We start from the raw sequence: 27,978 nt of genomic DNA, 5'->3' as shown, positions 1-27,978 counted from the left end.
TTATTCTGCTATTGATCCCTTCTAGAGTATTTTTCATTTCATTTATTGTGTTGTTCATCATTGCTTGTTTCCTCTTCAGTTCTTCTAGGTCCTTGTTAAATGTTTCTTGCATTTTCTCTATTTCCAAGATTTTGGATCATCTTTACTATCATTATTCTGAATTCTTTTTCAGGTAGACTGCCTATTTCCTCTTCATTTGTTAGGTCTGGTGGGTTTTTACCTTGCTCCTTCATCTGCTGTGTGTTTTTCTGTCTTCTCATTTTGCTTATCTTACTGTGTTTGGGGTCTCCTTTTCGCAGGCTGCAGGTTCGTAGTTCCCGTTGTTTTTGGTGTCTGTCCCCAGCGGCTAAAGTTGGTTCAGTGGGTTGTGTAGGCTTCCTGGTGGAGGGGACTAGTGCCTGTGTTCCGGTGGATGAGGCTGGATCTTGTCTTTCTGGTGGGCAGGTCCACGTCTGGTGGTGTGTTTTGGGGTGTCTGTGGCCTTATTATGATTTTAGGCAGCCTCTCTGCTAATGGGTGGGGTTGTGTTCCTGTCTTGCTAGTTGTTTGGCATAGGGTGTCCTGCACTGTAGCCTGCTGGTCGTTGAGTGAAGCTGGGTGTTGGTGTTGAGATGGAGATCTCTGGGAGATTTTCGCTGTTTGATATTACGTGGAGCTGGGAGGTCTCTTGTGGACCAGTGTCCTGAAGTTGGCTCTTCCACCTCAGAGGCACAGCACTGACGCCTGGCTGGAGCACCAAGAGCCTGTCCTCCACACGGCTCAGAATAAAAGGGAGAAAATAGAGGAAGAAAGAAAGAAAGAAAGAGGATAAAATAAAATAAAGTAAGATAAAATAAAGTTATTAAAATAAAAAATAATTATTAAGGAAAAAAAATTTTAAAAGTAAACAAACAAAAAACCGGACGGACAGAACCCTAGGACAAATGGTGGAAGCAAAGCTATACAGACAAAATGTCACACAGAAGCATACACATACACACTCACAAAAAGAGGAAAATGGGAAAAAATAATCTATCTTGCTCCCAAAGTCCACCTCCTCAATTTGGGATGATTCGTTGTCTATTCAGGTATTCCACAGATGCAGGGTACATAAAGTTGATTGTGGAGCTTTAATCCGCTGCTCCTGAGGCTGCTGGGAGAGATTTCCCTTTCTCTTCTTTGTTCTCACAGCTCCCGGGGCTCAGCTTTGGATTTGGCCCCGCCTCTGCGTGTAGGTCGCCTGAGGGCGTCTGTTCTTCGCTCAGACAGGACGGGGTTAAAGGAGCAGCTGATTCGGGGGCTCTGGCTCTATCAGGCCGCGGGGAGGGAGGGGTACGGATGCGGGGCGAGCCTGCGGCGGCAGAGGCCAGCGTGACATTGCACCAGCCTGAGGCGCGTCGTACGTTCTCCCGGGGAAGTTGTCCCTGGATCCCGGGACCCTGGCAGTGGCGGGCTGCACAGGCTCCCCGGAAGGGGTGTGTGGATAGTGACCTGTGCTCGCACACAGGCTTCTTGGTGGCGGCAGCAGCAGCCTTAGCGTCTCATGCCCGTCTCTGGGGTCCGCGCTTTTAGCCGCGGCTCGCGCCGGTCTCTGGAGCTCCTTTAAGCCTCTTGTCTCTTCGGCAGCTGCAGACTTTTCCCCGGACTCCCTTCTGGCTAGTCGTGGTGCACTAACCCCCTGCAGGCTGTGTTCACGCTGCCAGTCCTCTCCCTGGGATCTGACCTCCGAAACCCCAGCCTCAGCTCCCAGCCCCGCCCGCCCAGGCGGGTGAGCAGACAAGCCTCTCGGGCTGGTGAGTGCCGGTCGGCACCGATCCTCTCTGCGGGAATCTCTCCGCTTTGCTCTCCGCACCCCTGTGGCTGCGCTCTCCTCCGTGGCTCCGAAGCTCCCCCGCTCCGCCACCGGCAGTCACCACCCGTGAAAGGGCTTCTAGTGTGTGGAAACCTTTCCTCCTTCACAGTTCCCTCCCACTGGTGCAGGTCCCGTCCCTATCCTTTTGTCTCTGTTTATTCTTTTTTCTTTTGCCCTACCCAGGTACGTGGGGAGTTTCTTGCCTTTTGGGAGGTCTGAGGTCGTCTGCCGGTGTTCAGTAGGTGTTCTGTAGGAGTTGTTCCACATGTAGATGTATTTCTGATGTATCTGTGGGGAGGAAGGTGATCTCCGCATCCTACTCTTTCGCCATCTTCTCCTGTCAGCCTGTGTGCATCTAATATATGAGTATTTTTGTTATTTGTTGCATTTACATGGCACAGGGATTTATTCCAGCCAAGTTCACTAAGGCAGAATCCCATACCCCTGCTTTCACAAAATGAGGTCTCCTGAAGGTTGCCACTCAACTTTCTAAGTCCTGGGAGTAGCAGGCCTGCATGCCTTTGCTGGGCTTTACTGTGCTTGTCTGTAGCCACCTGGGAAGTCAGTCCTGGAAGGATTTTCAGAGCAGAATTCCAGAGCATCTTACCCGAGACAGTGGATTAGAACCGATGCCAATTAGACTTCTTTGGGAGAGCTTTGACCTGGCTCCTGACTTCCCAGCTGCTTGGCCCTGTCTAGGTTCCTTTAGGACAGGCTTTACCACCTTTTAGACCTACCATGCCCGTTATTCTTTTATTCACTCAAATTTAAACCTATTAAAGAACTTTAGAGCTGAAGAGACCATACACACTGAAGTTTACTTGGAGAAGGTTGCCACAAACCAGGCTGGCATGTAAATAGTTTAAGATAAGATTCATCAGCTGAAAATAAAGGAAAAGTGGTGGTAGTAGTGAATGTGCTTCTTGCCTTTGCCAGTGTGGGGTTGGGAGAGAAGTGTTTAGGTTTGCTCAAGGCTGGGAAGTAGAAAGGAGGCTTGTCACAGCCTGGGGGCAGGATCCATCCTCCAGGCTTGCTGTTGGGGTAACTTTATTGCTGCCAGCTGGGAAGTAAGTGCAGGAGGACTTCTGGATCTTTTCCTGTGGATTCATAACTTACCCCTTTGAATTCTCCTATGACTTCAGCTCTGTGGGGATGCATTTGGGATAATAAGGCAGGAAACAAGTGTGAGATAGTATTGATATCTTCTCCTCAGAGGGCCAGGCATCAGAAAAAGTGGCTATGCCAGCTTGTATGCTACATCCAGAAGCATTCTCTGGACAGGATAGTAAGATGCTTGGCCTTCCCCAACTTCAACTTTTAAACTTTGTTCACCCTGTTTTATTTTTGGTGAGGAGTCTTGTTAAGGCAATTCTGGAGTATCATATTTAGTATCATTTCATTTTAATCAATTTTTGATATTATTTAATGTTGATCTGTTCAAATTCTATCTGTAAGAAGTGTTTTTAGAAAACTTACCAAATTTTTTGTTTCTATTAGAACATTATACAACGTGACTTTAAGCAGTGGAAACTTGTGTATGAAAGCCTTTAATTTCTTCAAATATTTTTTCAAATATTAAAAAAAAAATCTTTATTATGTGAGTTTTTAGTACATCCAAAACAAGAAATAGTTGTTTCAAAAAACTGACAGTCTTGGGCTTCCCTGGTGGCGCAGTGGTTGAGAATCTGCCTGCCAGTGACGGGGACACGGGTTCGAGCCCTGGTCTGGGAGGATCCCACATGCCGCGGAGCAACTAAGCCAGTGCGCCACAGCTACTGAGCCTGCGTGTCTGGAGCCTGTGCTCCGCAACAAGAGAAGGCCGCGACAGTGAGAGGCCTGTGCACCGTGATGAAGAGTGGCCCCCGCTCGCCGCAACTAGAGAAAGCCCTCGCACAGAAATGAAGACCCAACACAGCCATAAATAAATAAATAATAAAAAATTGACAGTCTTTAGGGCTTCCCTGGTGGCGCAGTGGTTGAGAGTCCACCTGGCGATGCAGGGGACACGGGTTCGTGCCCCGGTCTGGGAAGATCCCACATGCCGCGGAGCGGCTGGGCCCATGAGCCATGGCCGCTGAGCCTGCGCATCCGGAGCCTGTGCTCTGCAACGGGAGAGGCCACAACAGTGAGAGGTCCGCATACCACAAAAAAAAAAAAAAAATTGACAGTCTTTAGAATGCTTTTTAGGTAACGAAGAAGTGAAATGCTCAGCAAGTGGAGAAAAAAGTTTAAGTAAATGCCTAATAATGCTCAAAATAGTCAGCAGAACAAGCGGTTATATAGGCTGACTTCTTTGGGAGAGCCCTAACTCTTCCCAGGGCAAAGCCCATTTCCACTTTCCTGCAGCTCTTCTCTATATACAACAGCTTCTTCCCCCTGTGAGACTGGGTCATAATTGCTTAGTTCGCCCTCATGGGCCTGAAATTGGGTTTTAGGGTTAGTTTTATTACTCCGTAGTCATTTTGAATGCCTCTAGTACCTGTAGATTTGGAAACTGGCCATGACTTTAACCACTGGTTTTATTCAGCTGGTAAATGTTCTTATTAAAATTTATGTTATTTTTGGGTTTTCAGAGGGTTATTCAGCTCAGAGCTACTTTTGATAAACCTTTCTAGAAATATTCTCTATGAACTTTGAGATTCTTCAAATTTTTATCTGTTTAGGAAGGTGAGCCTTCTGGAAAGAGAAAAGCAGAAGATGATGATAAAGCAAATAAAAAGCACAAGAAGTACGTGATCAGTGACGAAGAGGAAGAAGATGATGATTGAAGTAGAAAATGTGAGAACTTTATGTATTTTATTGTACAGTTTGTTTTATAAATATGATGTAAACATGAATTATTTTGACTGAAATAAATTGATTTGCTTTTGAGTAATTTTAATTGTAATAAAAAAATTTAAAAAGCAGGTCTCTGTTCAAGAAATTGACCCCTCCCAAAGCAGGCTGATTTTGTTAATGCCTTACACTAATTCTTAGGTTTTAGTGAATTCCTCCCAGGCCCCACAGAGAAGCCTTGCAAGGGCCAGGTGAAGCGAGTGAGGCATTCTTCTGGGGTGCAGAGTTTTAAAAGGGGCGCAAAAAAGCCTCCGTAATTGTATTCGTTTGCTAGGTCTGCTGTAGCACAGTACCACAAATTGGGTGACTTAATACCACAGAAACACATTCTCTCACAGTTCTGAAGCCTATAAATCCTAGATAAAGGTGTCGGCAGAGCCGTGCTCCCTCTAAAGGGAAGAATCCTTCCCTGCATTGTCCTAGCTTCTGGAGGATCCCACTAATCCTTGGCTCGTAGCAGCATAACTCCAATCTCTGCCTCTGTCTTCACATGGCTTGTTCCCCTGTGTGTCTGCTCTGTGTCTCTCTGTGTCTCTGCTCTGTGTCTCCAGATCCCACTCTCCTTTCAGGACACCCATCAATGGGTTTAGGGTTAACCCTAATCCAGTGTGACCTCATCTTAACTAATTACATCTGCAAAGATCCTATTGCCAAATAAAGTCACATTCTGAAGTTCTGGGTAGATATGAATTTTGAAGTGTCCCTATTCAGCCCACTACAGCAATCAAGTTTAATAATACCGTAATACAACATTTAAAAAAATTAAAATTAATGTAAAAATATGATGAATAAAATGTCAAAAATTTAAATAAAGATGATCTGACAGGACTGGGATTAGGGTAAGCCAAGTGAGAAGAGTGGCACAAGTACAAAACTGGATAGATTGTCTCTTTATTTGAAATTTTGATGTTTTGTTTATGGGAGTGTTTTGCATGGAGTTTAAAATGTATTGCAATATTATTTACCTTGATCACTAAGATTCTGGCACCACTTATATTTTTCACCGAAGTGAGTATCTCACATGTTGCGTCCTAGTTGTAGCCCTGCTTTCGCACAGCATGGTGGCTGGGTTCTAACGGTGAGCACCCCAAGAGAGCTGTATTATCTTTTTTCAAAATCCACCACATTCTGTTCAATAGAAGTGAGTCACTGATGTGAGCTCATATTCAAAGGGAGGGAAGTTTGACTCCTCTCGATGGTAGAAATGGCAAAGAATTAGAAGATATATTTGAAATCCATATTTAAGATATGTATTTGTCTTTTCTGCAGTGCTCTTCTACACAGCCTAATCTTTCCCTTATGAACGGACTAGGCCTGTGAATACAATCTAGGAGGGGTGGCTTGTGGGAGGCTCTTCTGAAGCCTGGTTATAGACAAGTGACATTGAAAGAGAATAAGGTCCTAACTCACCACTGTGTCACTCTCCTAAACTCAGAAACCTTCAGTCCCTTGCTGTTTCTTGGTTTATCAAGTTGAAACTCCGATGCCTGGCTCTTGAGAGCCTTCATTTTGACTCTGTCCTTTACAAGGCAACATTGTTTTTTCACTAGCAGACACATATGTGACAGTGATTGAGCTCTTGTCTCTTGTCTCCAAACCTGCCCTTCTCTACAGAGCTTGGCTATGCAGAGCCAAGGCTCTGCAAGCACATTTCAGCTTTGCCAGCTGCCCCCTGTTAGGGGGCGCCAGAGGGAACTGGGAGCCTGAATAACAAAGAAAAGATTCCTCCTTCCTGTTTGTTTATGGAACTTTTCTGGGGGCTTCCTGTTGACCTCCATTCTTTCTGAGGGGGCTCAGCAGCAGCAGTAGTTTCTTCCCACAGCAGCTCAGTCCGGTTTGCAGTTTACCAAGACTTGAAGAGGCAGCTTCATTGTACTCCCGAGAGACATCAGTACCAGCAGGACACTTCCCTTCCTCAGGTATGTTTCAGCTCCAAGGGGCTCTGTCTGTAAGTTTGTAAGTTTAATAATAATTCTAACTTTCCCCTTTGTTCCCTCATCTCTGGGGGTGGAAGTTGCTCTCTGAATTTGATAATTCTGTGATCCCTTAGGGAGTCCTCTTTGTACTTTTTGTAACCAAATCAACAACTTTAAACCTAATTACAATTTTTAAAAAATATTAAGATCTATCTGTGTAGACAACTGGTATGTTTTCTGTTGCCCAACTTGGACCTGACTGGGTAGTCCAGGAAGCAAATCCTCAAAGATGAGATGTGTAGATTGGTTTGGGTCTGAGCTCCTCACCAATGGGAAACAGGATGCTGGTGGTGCCTTGGCATCATGATGAACCAGATTATCCCCTGTGATTGAGGGCTCAAGCGGCTGCTACACTTGTTAGGCGGTCCTGATGACTAAGGACTGTGGTGTGGGTTGGATGCTTCTGAGTGCCCTGGAGCACTTACAGAAAGTCGACAAGCTTAGGTTAGTTTTGGTTTGTTTTTAAACTTTATTGAAGTAGAGTTGATTTACAATGTTGTGTTAATTTCTGCTGTACAGCGAAGTGATTCAGTTATACATATATATTCTTTTTCATATTCTTTTCCATTAGGGTTTGTCACAGGATACTGAATATTGTTCCCTATGCTATACAGGAGGGCCTTGTCGTTTTTCTGTTCTCTATATAATAGTTTGCATCCACTAATCCCAAACTCCCATTCCTTCTCCCCCCACACCTCCTCCCCCTTGGCAGCCACAAGTCTGTCCTCTATGTCTGTGAGTCTGTTTCTGTCCTGTAGATAGGTTCCTTTGTGTTGTATTTTAGAGTCCACATATAAGGGATGTGGTATTTGTCTTTCTCTTTATGACTTCACAGAAGCTTAGGTCTTCAAACATTCTGCTCAAGTTATGGTCAGAGAACCAGGGAGCACTTGTGACAGCCCTAAAGGAATCTCATATCTTGTAGTCAGAGGGCTGAGGTAGCTGAAAATCAAACGCATGTAATTGTGTGGTTGCAGAACTACAACATCAACTGAATTCACAGCCTCTTCAAGTCTCTCATGTGAAAGGGTATTGATTGAGAAAGAAACTAGGAATGGGGATTTCTGTTTGGACTCAGATAAAGCTGAAAAACAAATTTTCTAGTCCCTCTGAGCCTGCCTTGCCTGTGAGAAGCAGTCTGCCTTCCTATATCTGAGGAAACAGGTTTTTTTAAATTGACATATAGTTGATTTACAATATTATATTTCAGGTGTACAAAATAGTAATTCAAATATTTTTATAAATTATATTCCGTTTAAAGTTATAAAATATTGGCTATAGTCCCTGTGCTGTACAGTATATCCTTGTAGCTTATTTATTTTATACATAGTACTTTGTACCTCTTAATCTCCTTCCTCTATTTTGTCCCTTCCCCCTTCCCTCTCCCCACTGGTAACCAACCACTAGTTTGTTCTCTACATCTGTGAGTCTGTTTGTTTTGCTATATTCACTGGTTTGTTTTATTTTTCAGATTCCACATATAAGTGATAACATACAGTATTTGTCTTTCTCTGACTTATTTCACTAAGCATAATACCGTGTAGGTCCATCCATGTTGTTGCAAATGGCAGAATTTCTTTCTTTTTTATGGCTGAGTAGTATTTCATTGTATACATACCACATCTTCTTTATCTGTTCATCTGACGATGGACAGGTTGCTTCCATATCTTGGCTATTGTAGATATTGCTGCTGTGAACATTGGCATGCACATATCTCTTTGAATTAGGGTTTTTGTTTCAGATATATATCCAGGAATGAAATTACTGGATCATATGGTAGTTCTATTTTTAGTTTTTTGAGGAACCTCCATACTATTTTCCGTAGTGGCTGCACCAATTTACATTCCCACCAACAGCATACAAGGGTTCCCTTTTCTCCATATTCTCCCCAACATTTGCTATTTGTAGACTTTTTTTTTTTTTTTTTTTTTTTTGCGGTACGCGGGCCTCTCACTGTTGTGGTCTCTCCCATTGCAGAGCACAGGCTCCGGACGCGCAGGCTCAGCGGCCATGGCTCATGGGCCTAGCCGCTCCACGGCATGTGGGATCTTCCCAGGCCGGGGCACAAACCCGTGTCCCCTGCATTGGCAGGCGGACTGTCGACCACTGCGCCACCAGGGAAGCCCTTGTAGACTTTTTGATGGTAGCTGTTCTGACAGGTGTGAGGTGATAGCTCACTGTGGTTTTGATTTGCATTTCCATGAATGATTAGTGATGTTGGGCATCTTTTTGTGTGCCTGTCGGCCATGTGTATGTCTTCTTTGGAAAAATGTCTATTCATGTCTTCTGCCCATTTTTTAATCAAGTTGTTTGATTTTTTGATACTGAGTTGTATGAGCTGTTTATATATTTTGGATATTAACCCCTTATCGGTCCTATCGTTTGCAAACATTTTCTCCCATTCAGTAGGTTGTGAAACTAGTCTTCTTGCTTGAAAATGCTGTCATAACATCACTTGGGGCAGTCTGCATTCCCCTCAAGAATCACCCAGCTGAGTGCTGTCTGACCTACTTTTTACCAGCAGACCCATCACTAGGATCTCATCATACTCTGGCAAAGAAAGCACAAACTCTGACTGAAGAAGAAATAACTTACACACCAAAAGAATTGCAAGATTTTGCTATTAAATATGAGCAAAAGCCTGGGGAATGTGTGTGGACGTGGATTCTAAGAATGTGAGATGAAGGACAAACACTAACTACCTTGGGCCAAATTTACTGATACGGGTGCACTTATATGGATATATTCTGGATTTGATGTGTTAGGACATATAGCTGGACATGGCTCTCTACTTGATTGGTTCACCAAAAAAACTCAGTGGTGGCCTTCATTTAATGAAGTTGAGATACCAAAGCTTCCCTGGCTTTGTGCAGAGGGAATTCAAAGACAGGGAGATAGGAGTGTCAGAGTAGACATATTTTGTGTGACTTGCATACCATCCCCCACCTTCCCTAACTACATTCATTGAGAGCGCCAGCTTAAAACAACAAACATTTAATCTATCTCACCGTTTCTAAGGGTCAGGAGTGGTTTAGCACTGGCTCAGGGTCTCCCACAAGGCTGCAATCAAGATGTTGGTTGAGACTGTGTTATTTAAAGGCCTGCCTGGGGCTGAAGGATCTGTTTCCAAGATGGTTCACTCCCATGGCTCTTGGCAGGAGACCTCAGTTTGTCACTGCATGAGCCTCTCCACAGCAGTTTGAGTGTCTTCACATCACAGCAGCTGGCTTCCTCCAGAGCAAGTGACCCAAGGGAGAAAGAGCAAGGCAAAAAAGCCACAATGTCATGCAGAGCCTTGGAAGTGAGGCTGTATTCTATTGATCACATAGACCAACCGTGATACCTGTGGGCGAGGATCACACAAGGGCAAGAATACCAGAGGCAGGGATCCCTGGGATCCACCTTAAAAGCTGGCTATCACAGCAGCTTGGCCTTCCACCAGCTAACTTTGCTGTTTCCCTTCCCTGTAGACACTCTTGTGAGGCTTCTGAGGGCCAGGCTCAGGGAGCCAGTCTGATCATGGTTTAGTGGAGGTTTGGTTTATGAATCTTGGGAATATGTTGAAGTGATGGGCTAAGAACTGTGTGAAGAACTTCAGTGAGAGAAATTAATACTGTGCATTTTTCCCCCAACATTGAAGATTATAGTGGGACCATGGATCTGTTTGGAGACATAGATGACATTTCTTCAGAGAGTGACAGGGACAATCAACCACCCATTTCAGGACAGCCTGTTACTGTAAGTACAATAACAAATCTCAACTGGGCCCATTGTTCAAAATTAAGAAAAAAGTTTCAGAGGCTGATGGGTCATGTAGGGAGGGGACATGGATAATGAATAGCAGTCTGAAACATCTGACGAATGGGTGACTTTCTTAGCTATGTTGGGAATTTCTGGATATTAAAGGGAATAGAAGGAATTGCTCAGAATGAATCTGATGCCAAACTTTAGGGGCTAGACTGTGAGGATGCATAATTTGAAAACCTTTTATTTAAAAGTTTTTCTTATTTACACATGTGCCAAGTGTGTACTATTTGACATTCTTCTCTGATTTTAATACTTACTTAGCATTGAGGGGTTGCATAATTTCACACATCTGTTGCTAAATATCTTATGCAAGCTAGATATGTCAACATTTTTTCTGGTAATGCAGGCTAACAGGTCTTATTTTGCATGGTGGTTTTTTTGGGGGGGTGGGGAGAGGATGAAATTTTAAGGAGAGGCCTGGAGGGGTTGCCAACTGCTTTATCTCTGAAGGGGTGTCCAAGTTTACTTCTGGTCACACCTGCATCTGCCTAGTGCAGAAGGAGAGCTAGAGCATTTCTAATGTCAACTCAGGCTCTCACATTCTGATTCTCTTCTTAGGATGGACGTGGAGTGCCTCAGGACCAGCAGGAGGAAGAGCCAATTTCTGAAACCAAAATAGAAGTAGAAATTCCCAGCATCAACTATGATTTAGGAAATGAATTGTACTTTGTTAAACTACCCAAATTTCTCAGCATAGAACCCAAGTAAGAGGACTGATTAAAGGTTTTTTTTTTTCCCCCCCAAGATATTGAGTAAAAACATGTGGAATGTAAATGTTTTTCTTATTTATAATGAGTTGGCTAATCACAGAGGTGGGAGATTTCTCATGTAACTCTGAAAAAATAAACTTAGAATGTGCTGTGGTAGAAAATGATGAATTACTGGTGTGAGAAAGTTTTAATGCTAATAATTCTTCTAGCACTTTGGCACTTTCTTATAAATAAGCAGACATAGCTGATGAAGGTATTTTTCACTATCATAAAGCTGAAAAATTAGAAAATGAGAGTGAGAAAGTTTTCTAGAGAAATCACAAATGTTCAATGCAAAAGCCTTTGTGAATCTAGAAACGACCACAATTTTAGACAACAAAATAGTGTTGATGGGTATTATTCACGATGGTGCACTATTGCAAGCTCTTATGCAATTAAACATGACACTTTTCTTAAAAAATATGAAGAGATAGATCATGTGTCACCTATACTTTAGAGGACATACGTCACCGAACAAAAATATAATTTAAAAACTTCGAACTATTAGTCACATTTGGATTTTATTTCAGGTAATATGTTTTAAAATCAAATTTCAAGGAAGTACAGTAATTTGCATACTTTTTGAAGTTTTACATGAAGTTATTTGTCTACTGTGATTTTTTTAACATATTAGTGCATGTTGTAAAGATTATTTTATACATTAATTATATTCAATACTAAAGATGGCTAATACTACATTAAAAAACAACTTTTAGGCCTTTTGATCCTCAGTATTATGAAGATGAATTTGAAGATGAGGAAGTGCTTGATGAAGAAGATAGAACCAGGTTAAAATTAAAGGTACCATTTCACACTTTATTCCTGTGTTTTGTTTTTTGTTTTTTTTTTTGAGTTTTTCCTTTTATAAAGTAAAACACAGGGGTAACAATTTGAGACCAGCTTATAAAATGATCTTTATGTTTATTGTCATAAACAATCAACAAATAACTGCTTAGAACAAGGAATTAAATATCTTTTCAGAATATTTTTAGAGGAGAAGGTATATATCCTTTTTAAAAAATCCTTGTAGAATTGTCACTTTTTTAACCTTTCTTTTGCGATTGTAATTTTTCGACAGAAGTAAAGATAAAAATTCTTGAAAATTGTTAGCTATTTCCTTCAGGATAAATAATAATGTAGCTAGGTATACCGAACTGCCTCCACATTTTGTTGTGGATAGATCCAAGCAGCTTCCCACAATAAGAGTATCTCAGACTCTTTATGGAAATTCAGGTTATGCACAGAAAATAGGCCTTGTCATTAGGTGGTCCCCCTCAAGAAGGCCTGGATGGCAAAACCCTACCATTGCTCTCACAGGGATGGCGTTGCCTTTAACCGGGTTTTGAATGAGCTTCTGCCAGAGGCCGCAGTGGTAGCCGTGGCAGGATCCATTTTTATGCTACTTTTGTAATTTGGAGTTCCCCACCATAAGGGTAGGGTAAAGCAAAAGTCTCAGGTTTTAATCTGTTGTTTATTACTTAATTGTATATTCTTTTTAAAATTAATACTCAGAGCTTCTCTATCTTACTAGGCGAATGGGTCCTTTTTTAGTCCTTCTTTCTCTGGGTTCATAGCCTTCAAGTTGGGCTGCAATAGACAGAGATCTCAGTTGTAACCACCTACCTCATATGGCCCCGAAGTTTTTGCTTCCACTGCCATGAACTGGAGCTCAGAGAAGATTAAAACAAAATGTCTGTTGAGTTCAACCAATATCTCTAGGTATCTGTAGCAGGAAGGTTTCCATGTTGCCTAATCAGCTATTTTGTGGTGAGCTTATTCTCTTACCATCTATGAACTCTTGGCACATGATTATAGGTCACTTGAGGAAAAAAGAGCACGCAGTTAGTAACACTGGTTTTCTAATGCCTTTGTGTTTTGAAACAGATAGAAAATACTATACGATGGAGGATACGCCGGGACAAAGAAGGAAATGAAATTAAAGAAAGCAATGCTCGGATAGTCAAGTGGTCCGATGGAAGGTGAGCATAAATGCCTGAAGAGTATGGAAATGCCCAGAGGGAGGCCTGGGATCAATGAAGTTTTCTGCGTAGGACCGTATTTTAGGATCATCTTTCATTAAAGAATCAACAAGATCTAGGCCTCTGGCATTACCTGGGAAATCTGGGAGAAATAAATAAGGTTAAGATCACAGTGCAGCACTTGGATACTCTAGTCATAGACCCAAGATGTGATCAAATTCACAATATCTACCTTATTGAGATGAAAGCCTAATCTTAGTGCCCATTTGTGATAATTGGACATTATAAATTGGTATGTTTGAAAAAATGGTTTCTATTTTACTAATGAAATGGTAGAGAGTGGGAAAATGATAAAAACAATTATATTTGAAGTTGAAAGGAAGATGGATTTTACCACCTTTTACTTTGAAAGGTTAGGTTAGTTGTTTCCAGTATCTTTTCTTTGTTTTTCTTATGAATTCATTATGGGGACAGGATGCTGCAGTTCCACAGCATTTTAAGAACAGCTAACAGGGTAGAATGGAAGCTGTAGGATTTGTTAAATATCCACGCTAATAACTGAACTATTTCTTATTTCCAGCCTGTCCCTGCATTTAGGCAATGAGGTGTTTGATGTTGACAAGGCCCCGATGCAGGGCAATCACAACCAGCTGTTCATTAGGGAAGACACTGGTCTGCAGGGACAAGCCATCTTTAAGTCCAAACTCACCTTCAGGTAACTATTCATAGTGACCCACAGCTACTTGGCAGTTAAAGAGCAACAGGGCAGAGAGGTTGGCTGTGCACAAAGCCTGCCTCAGTCCTGATTGACCTGATTTTGAGGTGCAGCTCACCAAGGCCCATGGTTTGGTTCCCATGCTATTGTTCACCTTTCCAACAAGTTGCTGTCCCTCAGGGAGCCAGTTCACGCTATGGAAACCAACATGAGCCCGCCATACAAACCAGAAGACCGGTTATTAACTCACATTGATTGACGCACCTGGTAAGAGCCTGGACTGTCTGTGCTGCTCTGCTGGTCAGCGTGTCCCTTCCCTTCAGGGACGTTTACCTGGGAAGCCTGCCGATCGCGAGCATGCTCTTGGTGTGCGCATGCGCCAGAGGAAAGGGCTGCCGCAGGGGCTGGTGTGTCATTGTCCGCAACTGTGTTTGCTGTTGGTATGATTGCCTCCAAATAGTCTTTGTAAACAGTGAGACGTTTTCTTCTGTTTCCTGCAGACCTCATGCTAAAGACTGTGCCACACTTAGAAAGATGACCCTGCTACTTGCTAACAGATGCTCGAGGACACAGAAGATTAGAATCTTACCGATGGCTGGTCGTGACCCTGAATGCCAGCGCACAGAGATGGTTCAGGTATGTTGGCTGAGGTTTATCCTGGGATTGTTTGGGGTATTAAGAACTGTGCTTTCCAGAATGTTAATTCATCATTTCTTATTGTCACAGCTGTTTTATTTCTTGTGGTTGTCAGGGAGCCTGCTTAACCTTCTAAGCATGTGGTTAACCACAGTAATTGTCATAGTCAATGGCTGATGGTGAGATACAGCAATCCGGACCCTCGGGTGTTCTCTCTCCAATCTGTGAGATTTCAGAGGGAAACTAGTAATTTAAAAATATAACCCGGGCTTCCCTGGTGGCACAGTGGTTAAGAATCTGCCTGCCAGTGCAGTGGACACGGGTTCGACCCCTGGTCCGGGGAGATCCCACATACCGCGGAGCAACTAAGCCCGTGGGCCACAACTACTGAGCCTGCGCTCTAGAGCCCTCGAGCCACAACTACTGAAGCCCACGCACCTAGAGCCCATGCTGTGCAAGAAGAGAAGCCACTGCAATGAGAAGCCTGTACACCGCAACGAGGAGCAGCCCCTGCTCGCTGCAACTAGAGAAAGCCCACGTGCAGCAACAAGGACCCAATGTAGTCAAAAATAAATAAATTAATTTAAAAAAAATCTTTATATAAAAATATAACCCTTGATGTACATCATTAAACTGTGTTAACCAGATAGGAGGTGATGTGGGAAGGTCATGAGGACATTCTGACTCAGTTGACACTGGCTCTGCCTAGTGAACCCCAGTGTGTAGAAACCAGGCAGATGGAAGGGAATGAAGGCTCTGCTTTGGTGCTCAGGGACCCTCCCCACCAGAACCTCCCCATCCTGCCATCAGGAGCTGTGGGGAGCTCTCTGGGTTGAGGGCCCCAGACTGGAATATGTGGGCACCATGGTAGTTCGGTGGAGCCTGGGCAAGTCGGGTGTCTGTCTCAGGGTGAAGAGAACCCGCCTCCCTCAGGCGTCCGCTGGACATGAACGAGGTTCCTCAGGCTGGTCGCCACACTCTGGGCTCTGCCTGGCAGCACAGGGGACGCTGCATCTCCCAAGGCTGTGCCGGTGCCAGTTCTGATGGGGCGGTTGGTGTGAGGGAGGGAGCCTTTGCCTCTTCACCCTGTGTTTTCTTCACGCCTTCGAACGAACAAGATGATGACCATGTGTGGTGACAGAGGTGTAAAATGGAGAGAACTGTACCCTGAGGACATAGGAACTGGTGTTATCCTGGGCGAGGCATTTACATGTTCTTTACAGTAAAGTAGTTTCAAGGGGGCACTAAGTGAGTTCATTTTTTGTTTTAAAGTTCAGTAATTTATTTGCTTCTTTACAGAAAGAAGAAGAACGTTTGAGGGCATCTACTCACCAGGAGACCATCCATCTGTGGGAAAAGCAGAACCAGCGGGGGCCGAGTGCCCCCTACCAGGGCCCCGGCGGTGGTGAGGAGGGAGAAGCCAGCAAGAACCATGGCCGAGGTGAGTAGGGAGAGGAGGTCACGCTTCACCATCTCAGGGCCGTGGGAGCGATTGTGCTCTGGTGGGCTCTTACTGTCTTGCTGTTATTCACTTAGGACAACAGTACCAAGGCCTTTTATTTTGTTTTCCCTGGGACCACTTTGCCACACAAAAGCTTAGCTGGGAACATAAGGCACTCCCATAATAAGAAAATCAATTAAATAATTTTGTCCTTATGGAGGAAAATGTGTAACAGGCAGTTCTCCTGTTTGTATAGGGACCCAGTGTTTAAACTTTATAGTTTTAAAATATGTGGGGCTTCCCTGGTGGCGCAGTGGTTAAGAATCTGCCTGCCAATGCAGGGGACACAGGTTTGAGCCCTGGTCTGGGAAGATCCCACACGCTGCGGAGCAACTAAGCTCGTGTGCCACAACTACTGAGCCTGCGCTTTAGAGCTTGGGAACCACAACTACTGAGCCCGCGTGCCACACTACTGAGCCCGCATGTCACAACTAGTGAAGCCCGTGTGCCTAGAGCCCATGCTCCACAACAAGAGAAGCCACCGCAATGAGAAGCCTGTGCACCACACCGAAGAGTAGCCCTTGCTCACCACAACTAGAGAAAGCCTGTGTGCAGCTGCGAAGACCCAATGCAGCCAAAAATAAGAAATAAATAAAATAAATTTTTTAAAAAATGTGTGCACAAAGCCCCTCGGGTATTTAAAAATGATCAGACAATCTCTCCGAAGGAAAAACCTCTCCAATCTAAGTCATTTAAGCATGTTTGAAAGCTGTACATACTTCTTTATGAAAACTTTAAAAAATTGTTGGCTCCTCAAGGGAAATATATGGTGGGAAGTAGCAATATTCAAGAGTAGAAAAATTCAGGAATAAATGGGTCTTCATCTTTGAAGGTCAATCCCGTATCTAAAGTCCCTTTGCTTTCAGAGGAGAGGGCCAGAATCTATTCTTCAGAGAGTGATGAGGGACCAGATGAAGATAAGGCTCAAAGGTCGCTGAGAGCAAAGAAGCTCACCAGTGATGGGGTAAAACCAAATTTATTCAGTCTGAAGGGGTTTGCCCTGTAGCCACAAGTCAACTCCTGGAATGAAGAGGAGCTCACAGCCCTAGAGCACAGACAGATGTCTACACACCTCCCTGTAACTCAGTGAGATGAATGCAGTAATAAGCCTAGACGTGGCCCAGAGGAGGGCCTGACACCTGTGCCGTCTTGCTGGTTGCAGAAGGAAGAGCATTAGGGTGGACATGCCAGAGGATGGAGAGACCTGTGAGAAAAGACACATGGCTGAGACACCAGGGCTCGACCAGAGAATTAGAAGTAGCTGAGTACAGTAGAGCAAGGGCCCTCTCGCCTTCATCATGGGTATGATAGTAGTAGAGGGTTAGATCGTTTCCATGTTGTTAAAATTATTTTCCTTTAATTATTTCCTTTTCCACCTATAAGAGCACAAGTGCAAAGAAAATGTAAGTCTTAATTACACAAGCAAATCACTGTGTTGTTGCCATTGTGCCATATTCATTCATCCAGTGTTTTCTGAACACTTAACATGCATTGCTATGGGTTTGGAGTTACAGATCAGAGGAAACATCTCAGTAATAGAAATCGGCCTTACTAAAAAAAAAAAAAAAAAGAAAAAGAAATCGGCCTTACTGTGTAATGGAAGCACTAATTTTTCATGTGAAAAAAATATATTTAAAACTTGGAAAGCATACTGAAAAAGCACATAAAACACAAGCAGTCCTTTTAAAAAAATTGACAGGCTTTAAAATACTGAATTTTAGTTAGAGAAAGTGAAGTACTGAGGAAGCAGAGGTATGTATTTCAAGTAATAATGAGCAGAATCCCCGTCAGGATAGAGTGAGGTGTCCCTGAGCCCTGACTGCTGCCCAGGGAAGCCCGGGCTCCCCTTGTCTGACCTGTAGAGACAGTGTTTGTGGACAAGGTCGCCGCTGGTGGGTAGGGTTCTAACATGAAGGGCTAGCTCCCCCATCAGCTCAGAACTACTTAAGACAAAATTTCCAGAAACGTTCAGTATTAAATTTTACACCTTCTCTCTCATATCTGTTCAGGAGGTGAACCCTCCAGAAAGAGGAAAGCAGGCAGCGAAGAAGAAGAGGATGACTGAAGTGTGAAACGCGTGCTTGCTGTAAGTATGGTTTTCAACTGTTTGTTTTAAAACAATGATGAAATGACTTGTTTTGATTGAAGGGGGGAATTGAGTTGCTTTTGCATAATCCTAGTTGTGGTTAAAAAATGTTCAGAAGCAAGTCTGTGACTTTAGAAAATACATTCTTCCCAAATGAGAAGTTTATTTTGGTAACTGTTTGCTCTGGGTCTTGGGTTTCCTTGTCCGAGCAGGTACAGCACGGGAGGGCTCGCTGGAGACTTGGTGCTTTGCCAAGTGCTGCATGGGCCTTACCAGTTCTAATCCTCAGAACAACTCAAAGGGCAGCTGCTGTTATTCTCATTTTACAGACATGGAAGCTGAGTTAGAACTTAAGACCTCTGTCCAAAGCTTTTTCTTAAGTTAAAAACAAAAACAAAAACATTTTTGAGACAAGAGTCGGGAACTTATTTGCACAGCAGTCACACTGCTGAACAGGTACATTAGTGACCTTATGGAGAAAGACACCCAAAATATCTGAGAGAAATGGTCACCAAAAGGTTTAGAGAAAAAAGAGCAGTGGGAAACAAAACACTAGATTTGACTTCTAGCTTTGTGACTGGTGCAGTAGCTGGAACATAATAGGTGCATAAAAAGTATTTATTGAATGAACAAGCCAATGATATTATCTTGGGGAAGTTATTCAACTTCTCTGAAGTCAGTTTGCTCAACTTGATGGGATTTGGACTTGACCATGTAAATTCTTCATGATTTAATGTTTATATTCCTCTACCTCTGAGAGTTGAATACTAATTAGATACGTTTTTTTAGAAGTCTTTTGTTAAATAGAAATGGTCAAAGGAAAGGAAATGGCCCATCATCTTACCACGCAGAAAACCTGGATATATATTATATTTCCCTCCCTTTTATATTTTTAAAGTATAATTTCATAGTTGTGCAGTAAACACAGACATAATTAGCACCCGCTCCAGAAAGGCCATTTAGAGACTCATCCAGAATGCTGAGAAGTACTAGCACAGTTCAATCATAAAGTCGGCTATTCTTCTTTTTTTTTAATTTTATTGAAGTAAAGTTGATATACAATGTTGTGTTAATTTCTTCTGTACAGCAAAGTGACTCACTTATACATATGTGTATATATACTTTTTCACATTTTTTTCCGTTATGGTTTGTCACAGGATATTGAATATAATTCCCTGTGCTATACAGTAGGATCTTGTTTTTTATCCATCCTATATATGATAGTTTGCCTCTGCTAATCCCAAACTCCCATTCCTTCCCTTTCCTATCCCTCCAAACCCCTTGGCAACCTCAAGTCTGTTGAGCTGCAAATGGCATTATTTCATTCTTCCTGATGGCTAATATTCCATTGTATATCTTCTTTATCCATTCATTCATTTAGGTTTTTCCATGTCTTGGCTATTGTGAATAGTGCTGCTATGAACATAGGGGTGCATGTATCTTTTCGAATTAGTTTCATCTGGGTATATGCCCAGGAGTGAGATTGCTGGATCATACATCAACTCTATTTTTAGTTTTTTGAGGAAACTCCATACTGTTTTCCATAGTGGCTGCACCAGTTTACATTCCCACCAACAGTGTAGGAGGGTTCCCTTTTCTCCACACCCTTTCCAGCCTTTGCTCTTTGTAGACTTTTTAATGATGGCCATTCTGACTGGTGTGATGTGGTACCTTACTGTAGTTTTGACCTGCATTTCTCTAATAATTAGTGATCTTGAGCATCTTTTCATGTGCCTATTGGCCATCTGTATGTCTTCTTTGGAGAAATGTCTATTTAGGTCTTCTGCCCACTTTTCGATTGGGTTGTGTTTTGTTGTTGTTGTTGTTGTTGAGTTGTATGAGCTGTTTGTATATTTTGGAAATTAAGCCCTTGTTGGTCACATTATTTGCAAACATTTTCTCCCAGCCCGTAGGCTTTTTTGTTTTGTTTATGGTTTCCTTTTCTGTGCAAAAGCTTTAAGTTTGACTAGGTCCCATTTGTCTATTTTTGTTTTTAATTTCTGTTGCCCTGGGAGACTGATCTAAGAAAACATTGGTATGATTTTTGTCAGAGAATGTTTTGCCTGTGTTCTCTTCTAGGAGTTTTATGGTGTCATATCTTATGTTTAAGTCTTTAAGCCATTTTGAGTTTATTTTTGTGCATGGTGTGAGGGTGTGTTTTAACTTCATTGATTTACATGCAGCTGTCCAACTTTCCCAGAACCACTTGTTGAAGAGACCATCTTTTTCCCATTTTATATTCTTGCCTATTTTGTCAAAGACTAATTGACCATAGGTGTGTAGGTTTTTTCCTGGGCTCTCTGTCCTGTTCCACTGATATGTATGTCTGTTTTTGTGCCAGTACCACACTGTTTTGATTACTGTAGCTTTGTAGTATTGTCTGAAGCCTGGGAGGGTTATGCCTTCTGCTTTGTTCTTTTCCCTCAGGACTGCTTTGGCAATTATGGGTCTTTTATGGTTTCATATAAATTTCAGGATTATTTGTTCTAGTTCTGTGAAAAATGTCATGGGTAATTTGATAGGGATCACATTAAATCTGTAGGTCAGCTGTTCTTTATAAGGGCTGGCCTTGAGGCTCTGCTACTTCAGCAACAGGGCAGTTGGGCCGAGCCTAGAGGCCCTCAACCCTTGTAGACATGGTGGAAAGCTTAATATTTGAAGGCCAAAAGATGTTTGGGGATTTTGGACCCTCCCATTGTTTGCTGCTTGGAGCAGGGTGCCACTGGGCTGAGCATGAGGGCATTATCTCCCACAGCCACAGCTCCTGGCACCACGTCCACTCAGACTCACAGGAGCTAGAGTTACCTGACAACCCAAGCACCCAAGCCTCCAACAGGCATCAAGACTTCCCATATGTGAACATAAGCCCGACAGCCATCCTTGCTTGGAAGGCCAGCCAACACTAAAGATTCAAGGGGAATTTCGTTATTCCTTAAGTTTCAAAGGAATTTGATTCCTTTGAATTTGATGTTTATCCCTAAAAGTTTCCTCAAACCCATTACACGTTGCGCTGATTTTCCTTTGGTTGGTGGATATAGGTGACTGATGAGAGATGTCTCTGTTTTACTGCACAACTAATCTCTAGTTTAATAGCTGGATTGGCTCCCATCAGGCCCAGAACGCACTGTATCATAGGTCCCTGTTTCTTCATATTTGTCAATTTTTTTAAAAAAACTCGATTTTTTTTTTTTTTTTTGCCGTACGCGGGCCTCTCACTGTTGTGGCCTCTCCTGTTGCAGACGCACAGGCTTAGCGGCCATGGCTCACGGGCCCAGCCGCTCTGCGGCATGTGGGATCTTCCCAGACTGGAACACGAACCTGTGTCCCCTGCATTGGCAGGCGGACTCTCATCCACTGCGCCACCAGGGAAGGCCTTTTTTTTTTTTTTTTCAATTTGATTTTATGGACAGACCAGACGGAGTACTGATGGTATGAGATTGAACCATATGAACTTACTATTTTTATGGGTATAAATGGTCACGTATTGACAGTTTTATATGGTTTAACTTAATAGGGTAGGAAAGAATAAGTCAGGGAAATTAATAAACTTGTTCTTAAGAGGTGTGTAAGGAATGAACTTTAGAACATAGGCACTAAATGGATTTTCCAAAAAGTCCAAGTCTACAGTATATTTGATAAACTTTAGTGAAATTATTTATTCCAATATGAAGTGGTAAATTCTAAATGCCTATAGTCCATATTTTTCAAAAGAACTTTCACTGTGCTAATAAGAGCCAATAATATTAGTAGTTTGTAATATTTAAGTATCAGTATTATAAAATTCAGTTTTTATATTTATAAAAATTGAAAAAAAGCATTTATAGCATTTTGGTATTTTAGAGTTAAAAAATGTATTTAAATGCTCAATTTCATGTGACAAAGAATGATGCACTGTTATAAAGGTAATTTTCAAGCTTTTAAACATAACTAAAACCAAATATAACTCATCCAAAAGACTGAAAAAAATGTGGGCATTTATTCAAAATTACAAAGGTTTTTATGCTATGTGTGTGTGTAAATGCACATGTATGCATGCAATTTTTTTTTCACGATTTTTGTTTTATAATTCTTAAGCAGACAGATCTAAAAAGTTTAAACTGAATCAAAGACTTTTTTTCTTTTGTGAGTTAAGGTGAAATTTAAACTCCTAAAAATTGCTATACACAGCCACCAAGAAGCACCCAGAATCTGTTCTTAAACCTTACTCTCTGAGTGGACTACAATATCTGACAGAAAAATTTTAGGCCTATTAATCGCTTTGCAGCACTTAAAACATATTGATAGTCTGTAGAAAAGGGAGTTAAGCCTCACATATATAGACTCCATGGGAGTTTATCTTAAAAGTGTACGAACTTGAACAATGCTAACAAGACATGGCTGGTGGTGTTTCACAGTGTTACAATCTATTCTTATCTAGCCACTAGAGCAGATGTCCTAAGTAAAAGTCTTTATATGTCAATGAAGGCTGTCTAAAATACTTGGTAATGGTTGACAAGATTGGCTCCTCTGAATGATCAGACTGCAGGTTAGAGTTCAGCATTAACAAACTGTTATAAATGTTTTATTATAAAAAAATTTCCAATTTTTTCAGTTTTTATAGGGACTTACGGAACTAAATTATAATGCAGAAAAATCAATATGACATAAGAAAGAATGACATTAAAATGACATAAGGGGCTTCCCTGGTGGCGCAGTGGTTGGGAGTCCGCCTGCCAATGCAGGGAACACAGGTTCGTGCCCCGGTCCGGGAAGATCCCACGTGCCGCAGAGCGGCTAGGCCCGTGAGCCGTGGCCGCTGAGCCTGTGCGTCCGGAGCCTGTGCTCCGCAACAGGAGAGGCCACAACAGTGAGGGGCCCGCGTACCACAAAAAAAAAAAAAAAAATGACATAAAAATATAAAAATCTTTGCTTATTGTAAATATAATTTTCTCAATTTAAAAATTTGTGAAGAGTTCCTTTGAGAAGTAGCTAGAAACATTAACTGTCGTATGGTGAGAAACAAACAGCCAGAAACATTAACGTTCAGTGGGAGCTGATGGAAAAGATGGTTCTATAGATGTTTAGACTGAAGAACTCACGCCCCTTGATAGGAGGTGCTCTGACACATCCAATTTGCTTGGTTCTTGTGGGTGCCATGTCTTTAGTTAATACTGTTCGAAAATGGAGTGGTCTTGAGGGCATTATGCTAAATAAGTCAGAGAGAAAGACAAATATTGTATCATCTCACGTATCAGAATCTAAAAAAACTAAATTCATAGATACAGCAAGCAGAGTGTGGTTGCCAGAGGTGGGGCATGGGGAGTGCATGAAATGTGTGAAGGTGGTCAAGTGGTACAAACTTCCAGTTATAAGAGAATGTCCTACGACTAATGTACAGCATAGTTATGACAGTTAATAATACTGTATTACATATTTGAAAGTTGCTAAGAGAATAGATCTTAAAAGTTCTCATCACAAGGAAAAACATTTTTTAAAACTACGTGAGGTGATGTTTAACTAAACTTATCGTGGTAATCATTTTGCAGTATGTGCATATATCAAATCATTATGTCGTACACCTTAAACTAATACAATGTTATATGTCAATTATCTCAATAAAAATAGAAAAAAAATTTTTTAAGTGAAGTGGCATTTGAAATGAAGGAGCAAAACTGGACAGTACTGAACTTACAGAGAACGGAAATTGCTATGGATTCTAGAAAAACAGTGATCCTTGTATCTGCTGGGAGGTAACAGTGATTCCTGATTTTATAAGGAAAAAGTGAGGCAGTCCTGGGACCACAGAGCGAAAATTTAAAGATTTTATGAAACCTCATGAATTATTTAATCTTATTTTAATGGTAGCAAGGGTTAAATATAATGTACAATAGAACATGACTAACATTTTATCAAAACATTTTTTCTTTTATAATTTTCAGTATACCATGGACTCCCCTTTTTAAATGAAAAAATATCAGATGCTGTCAACGGAAAAACAATATACAAAGCTCTATACATGTAACTTTTCCAGAGGACACCTACTGTACAAAGCAAGTATATGGATTATTTCATTCAAATACGAGAATCTGCAATTTAACTATCAAGATGTAATTCTCCTTAAGATCTCTAACAATCTGCTAATTTCTTAAACACAAAATGTTTATTTGGTCTTTTAAATGACAGGCACCGCACCGTTAGAAAATGTATTTCACCTATGAATTAGACTTCTACTAGGCTTTAGCTCCAAGTGTACAGCACCAAAATCCATTTTAATAATATCAATATTATTAATACTGATTTTTTAATACATACAATTTCATGCAAACTGGAAAAATTAGAACTTCCAATATGAATATAAAATTTTATAAAATGGGAAATTAAAAGCTTTTTAAAAAACAGCAATTTAAAAATGCAAAGAATAGTCTTTGCTTAGGTAACCAGGTAAGTTTACATTGGTTACACTATAAAAACTTAAAGTCTTAGAAAATCTTTGGTTTAAAAATCAAGAGTATTTCACAACTCCAATCTGTTATAAAAAATTTTAGATAAATACAGAAATACTGAAAGTTACTAAAAGGGTAAGAGGTGCCAGATTTTTAAAGATCAAAGTAAACATCAGTTTTCTCCCTTGTCATTACAATTCTTGAAAGATTTTCTGCATTTAATCAGATCAATGTTCACCCTTATTTATTAAGAAATCTTTTCTTCAATTATATAATGAACTATTGTAGCTCAGAACTGGAATGGTACAAGGAAATCACTCAACTTCTTCATACTTTGATAAATAATAAGTGGAAAAGATATTACCCCAAGTATAACACACAATTTTAGGTGGGGCCCACCTACCTATATTTAAAAAAAAGCTTCGGGGAGGAAAGGGTAACATACTTAGCAATTTACTGACTGACTTACAGGGCAGGGCAAGCAAGGAAGCCTTGCTAAAAGTGTACTGGTAGCTCTGCACAGCTGCTCCATGCTGACTCCCCACCCTGCTGGAACTGTGCAGTCTCTAAAACCAAGTGCATTTCCAAAGTCGTTTATGAAAGGAGAGAGGGAGAGAGCGAGCGGGAGTGAGCTTGACTTGCTAACTTGGAAAAACCTCCAGCACCCTATAACTGAAAGGGAATAGCAGTACAGTGCAAAGCCAGTCTTTGGCCCCTTTCAAACAATGGATACTGATTCCAAAAAAACACACACTCAGTCCTCATGAGGAAAGCTTTTGCCTGTTAAGAAGGCTTATTACTGTAGCATGCAAGGAGTTGCCTAGCTCATTAGATAAACTGTCCAACCCAAGACAAAGGAGCAGACATTTTATAATTCAATTTCAAGAAGTTTAAAAAAATTAACAAAAGACCTCTCCCCTATTCTGGAAGGAGATTCCTCCTTTAGAAAAATCTCCCTGTAAGGGATACACCCAGGCCTGAATTGTCAAGGCCAGGACTGCTCAGACTCCTTTGCCCCTGTCGTCTGCAGCTGTAACGCCTCTGCCATCTCCTGCTCCGGGGCTGCCCTGAAATAGGACATGAATGCAGGGCCCAAATTATCGATCATACTATTGGATCTGGAGTAGTCTTCCCACCACAGGACTACCGTGTGTTTAACTGTTCACCTTAATACTTTGAAGGATAGGAAGACAGCTTGTGTTATGAGAAATTGCTTTTATACAATGTAGACCAAAAAGTACAAGATGAAAGGGAACAGATTTATCTAACAGCCATTTTCCTTATTGGTTGGGAAAATCTGTAGTGAGTGGTGATTATACCATTCAGACAATTCTGTGTTGCATGTAGGAACGTCTCACTATCCTGTGCAGCTCTTAATTTATACCCAGCCTAGTTTCTAACTTACCATCAGTAACCATCAATTTAAAGGACCGTTTTGCATGCTCCTCAGACTTAATCTCCACCATTTATTAACTTTGATTTCATGTGTTTAAAAACAGCTTTCTTAAAAAAAAAAAAAAAAAAAAAAAAAAAAAACAGCTTTCTTTTTGCTTTTACCCTAAATAACTGAGAGCTGGCTATATGCCTTTTACAGGGAAGAAAAAAATAGCTTTCCTACTCAGATGCTTTTTTTTTTACTATGAGCTTTCACAAAAATTTAATAATGCCCACATTATTGCAATGAAAAACGGTAACGAACTTAGACCTAACTATACTTTTAAACAAAGTGTGTAACCTGGCTAAGCTGATGACTTTGTTGAAAAAAACTGTAGGTGTTGCTGAGACACCTTGGACAGGTGCAGTGCCATGGAATGCATAGGAGACTGCTTCCTCTCTCCTAGAGATCTGCTTTGACTCCAAAACAGATGACCAGGTTTTGAGTCATCTGTTTTAAAATGCTGGCATTTTGTGCTTTCTTGATAGAAGCAGAAACCATACTCTTGCCAAGTTCATGTGTTCTGAAACTTGGAAAAGTCTCCTTGCCTTGGAATAAGGAAAGCTTTGAAGTTCCTTGTACCTAAAAGGTGCAACAACAATTCTGACATCAGCAATGTCCCTTTCTGACTTAAAAAAAGATTGGTCCTTAGAATGTTCATATTACTCTACATAAATGACTTCCTAAACTTTTTTATAATTGTATTTTTTTAACCCAAGACTCATCATAAACCATTTAATTAAGCTAAATTAAAACTGATTTTAGCAGAAAGTAGAAATAATGCTTTAGAATACAAAATATCACCTACTAGTGATTTACAATCTGAAACTGGTAACAACTTAAACTAGATAAAAGATAACATGTAGTTAAAAAAAAAAAGAATTTCCAGTCTTTTCCCTTCTCCCGAGGAAAATTTTACATCTGATATCACAACACGGGCCCTTGGCAAACTTTCGAAGTCTTCCAAAGATTACATGTTGGCAGACTTACTGGTGGTCTCCTTCAACTCGTCTCTTGCGAACTATGAGAAAAAGAATGTTAGAAATCCCTGTTAGTTTGTACAATGTTAATTTGCTTGTGACAAGTTTCTGTGTGATCCAGTTAGAGTTGTACAAAAATGGATTGTCCATTTGCAGTTCAGACAGCCATTAAAATAAAAAACTCACACCCTTCACCATGGTTACTTACCTGTTAAGAACTGAGGGGCTAAGCTCAGCTGTGCTTACACTGCAGTTACATTAGAAATCTACAACAGAATGGTCAGCAGTCACCTTCAAGTCACTGTGCCTGTCTCATTTGTGTATTAAAATTTATACCTCCATTAAAAAATGACTAATAACTTACTGTATTAAATTTTGAAATGACATTCAGGCAGCTGGGATTAGAAAGTATTAAACGTAACTATTTGCATGCTCTTCTGATTAATTCCTCAGTTTGTGCAAGAACATACCAAAAATAGTATTATCAGTTTCAAAGGTAAGTGACTTGCTGCTACTGCTCTCCAAATTTTCCTTCTCTTATCTCCTGCAAAATGAGCCACTTCAGGGCTCTGAGAAAACAACAAATGCAAAGTAATGAAGATCTTAGACCCTGGTAATGTGGTGATGTCACATCTCGCTACCAAAAACTTGGGAAGCCACAGTGGTTGGGTGCACATCTGAGGACCCCCAGCCTCTTCCCGGGCTGGTGACCCTGAGCCGCTTGGCTGTGCTCACTAGCAGCAGGGCAAAGTCTTCAGTGTCAGGGTCTTGCTACCTTCACTCTCACCTGTCAGCTATCAGACAATATTTGCTGAGAGCCACCAGGTCAGGGCTCCTCAGCATTGTGGCAACTCCTATTTAGAGACGAAAACGAACACAGGTTCTGGAGTCAGCAAGAGTGGGAATCTGTTGCTTTTTGTGGTTTGCTCTTTGGCAAGTAAGGTAACCTCTCTGAGACCCAACTCATCCTCTGTAACAGGGGATAATGATACCTGTACCTCACGGCTGTGCGAGTAAAGTCTGCTT

The 27,978-nt window shown here is 41.4% G+C and overlaps 3 protein-coding genes across 10 annotated transcripts in view; 2 read left to right on the top strand and 1 right to left on the bottom strand.

Annotated features, from left to right (window-relative positions):
• LEO1 (LEO1 homolog, Paf1/RNA polymerase II complex component) overlaps positions 1–4,737 on the top strand; it is a 49,264-nt gene extending 44,527 nt beyond the window's left edge. For all 3 annotated transcript variants that reach the window (XM_019932892.3, XM_019932891.2, XM_073801005.1), the window contains exon 12: positions 4,495–4,737. In XM_019932892.3, coding sequence (XP_019788451.2) covers positions 4,495–4,599 — 105 coding nt within the window. In that variant the 3' untranslated portion in view covers positions 4,600–4,737. The remainder of the gene's footprint in view (positions 1–4,494) is intronic.
• A 130-nt stretch (positions 4,738–4,867) lies between these two features.
• LOC101324829 (RNA polymerase-associated protein LEO1-like) lies at positions 4,868–26,854 on the top strand. 3 transcript variants are annotated; one of them, XM_033851680.2, is made up of 11 exons: positions 4,868–6,585; positions 10,283–10,380; positions 11,008–11,153; positions 11,915–11,999; positions 13,083–13,177; positions 13,758–13,892; positions 14,393–14,528; positions 15,828–15,969; positions 16,896–16,993; positions 18,039–18,115; positions 24,034–26,854. In XM_033851680.2, the coding sequence occupies exons 2-10, from the start codon at positions 10,297–10,299 to the stop codon at positions 18,099–18,101; spliced, it is 984 nt and encodes a 327-aa protein (XP_033707571.1). In that variant the 5' UTR covers positions 4,868–6,585; positions 10,283–10,296; the 3' UTR covers positions 18,102–18,115; positions 24,034–26,854. The 3 variants fall into 3 exon arrangements, with proteins under 3 accessions (XP_033707571.1, XP_073657115.1, XP_033707572.1); XM_073801014.1 differs by lacking the exon at positions 4,868–6,585 and adding an exon at positions 6,596–9,317; XM_033851681.2 differs by lacking the exons at positions 4,868–6,585; positions 16,896–16,993 and having other exon boundaries at positions 6,600–10,380.
• TMOD3 (tropomodulin 3) overlaps positions 23,933–27,978 on the bottom strand; it is an 84,766-nt gene continuing 80,720 nt past the window's right edge. For all 4 annotated transcript variants that reach the window (XM_073801013.1, XM_019932889.3, XM_019932888.3 and 1 more), the window contains one exon: positions 23,933–26,993. In XM_073801013.1, the coding sequence (XP_073657114.1) occupies positions 26,959–26,993 (35 nt within the window). In that variant the 3' untranslated portion in view covers positions 23,933–26,958. The remainder of the gene's footprint in view (positions 26,994–27,978) is intronic.

Source organism: Tursiops truncatus, chromosome 2 (genome assembly GCF_011762595.2).
Source record: "Tursiops truncatus isolate mTurTru1 chromosome 2, mTurTru1.mat.Y, whole genome shotgun sequence".
In the NCBI taxonomy this organism is placed as follows: Eukaryota; Metazoa; Chordata; class Mammalia; order Artiodactyla; family Delphinidae; genus Tursiops; species Tursiops truncatus.
The sequence above is the reverse complement of the archived record's forward strand: the minus strand, read 5'-3'. Positions and strand labels throughout refer to the sequence as shown.

Coding starts and splice junctions, on each gene's coding strand:
- LOC101324829 (XM_033851680.2), top strand. CDS start 10,297: ATGGATCTGTTTGGAGACATAGATGACATTTCTTCAGAGAGTGACAGG. Junction 12,000..13,082: donor GAACCAGGTTAAAATTAAAG/GTACCATTTCAC, acceptor GTTTTGAAACAG/ATAGAAAATACTATACGATG. Junction 14,529..15,827: donor AGCGCACAGAGATGGTTCAG/GTATGTTGGCTG, acceptor GCTTCTTTACAG/AAAGAAGAAGAACGTTTGAG.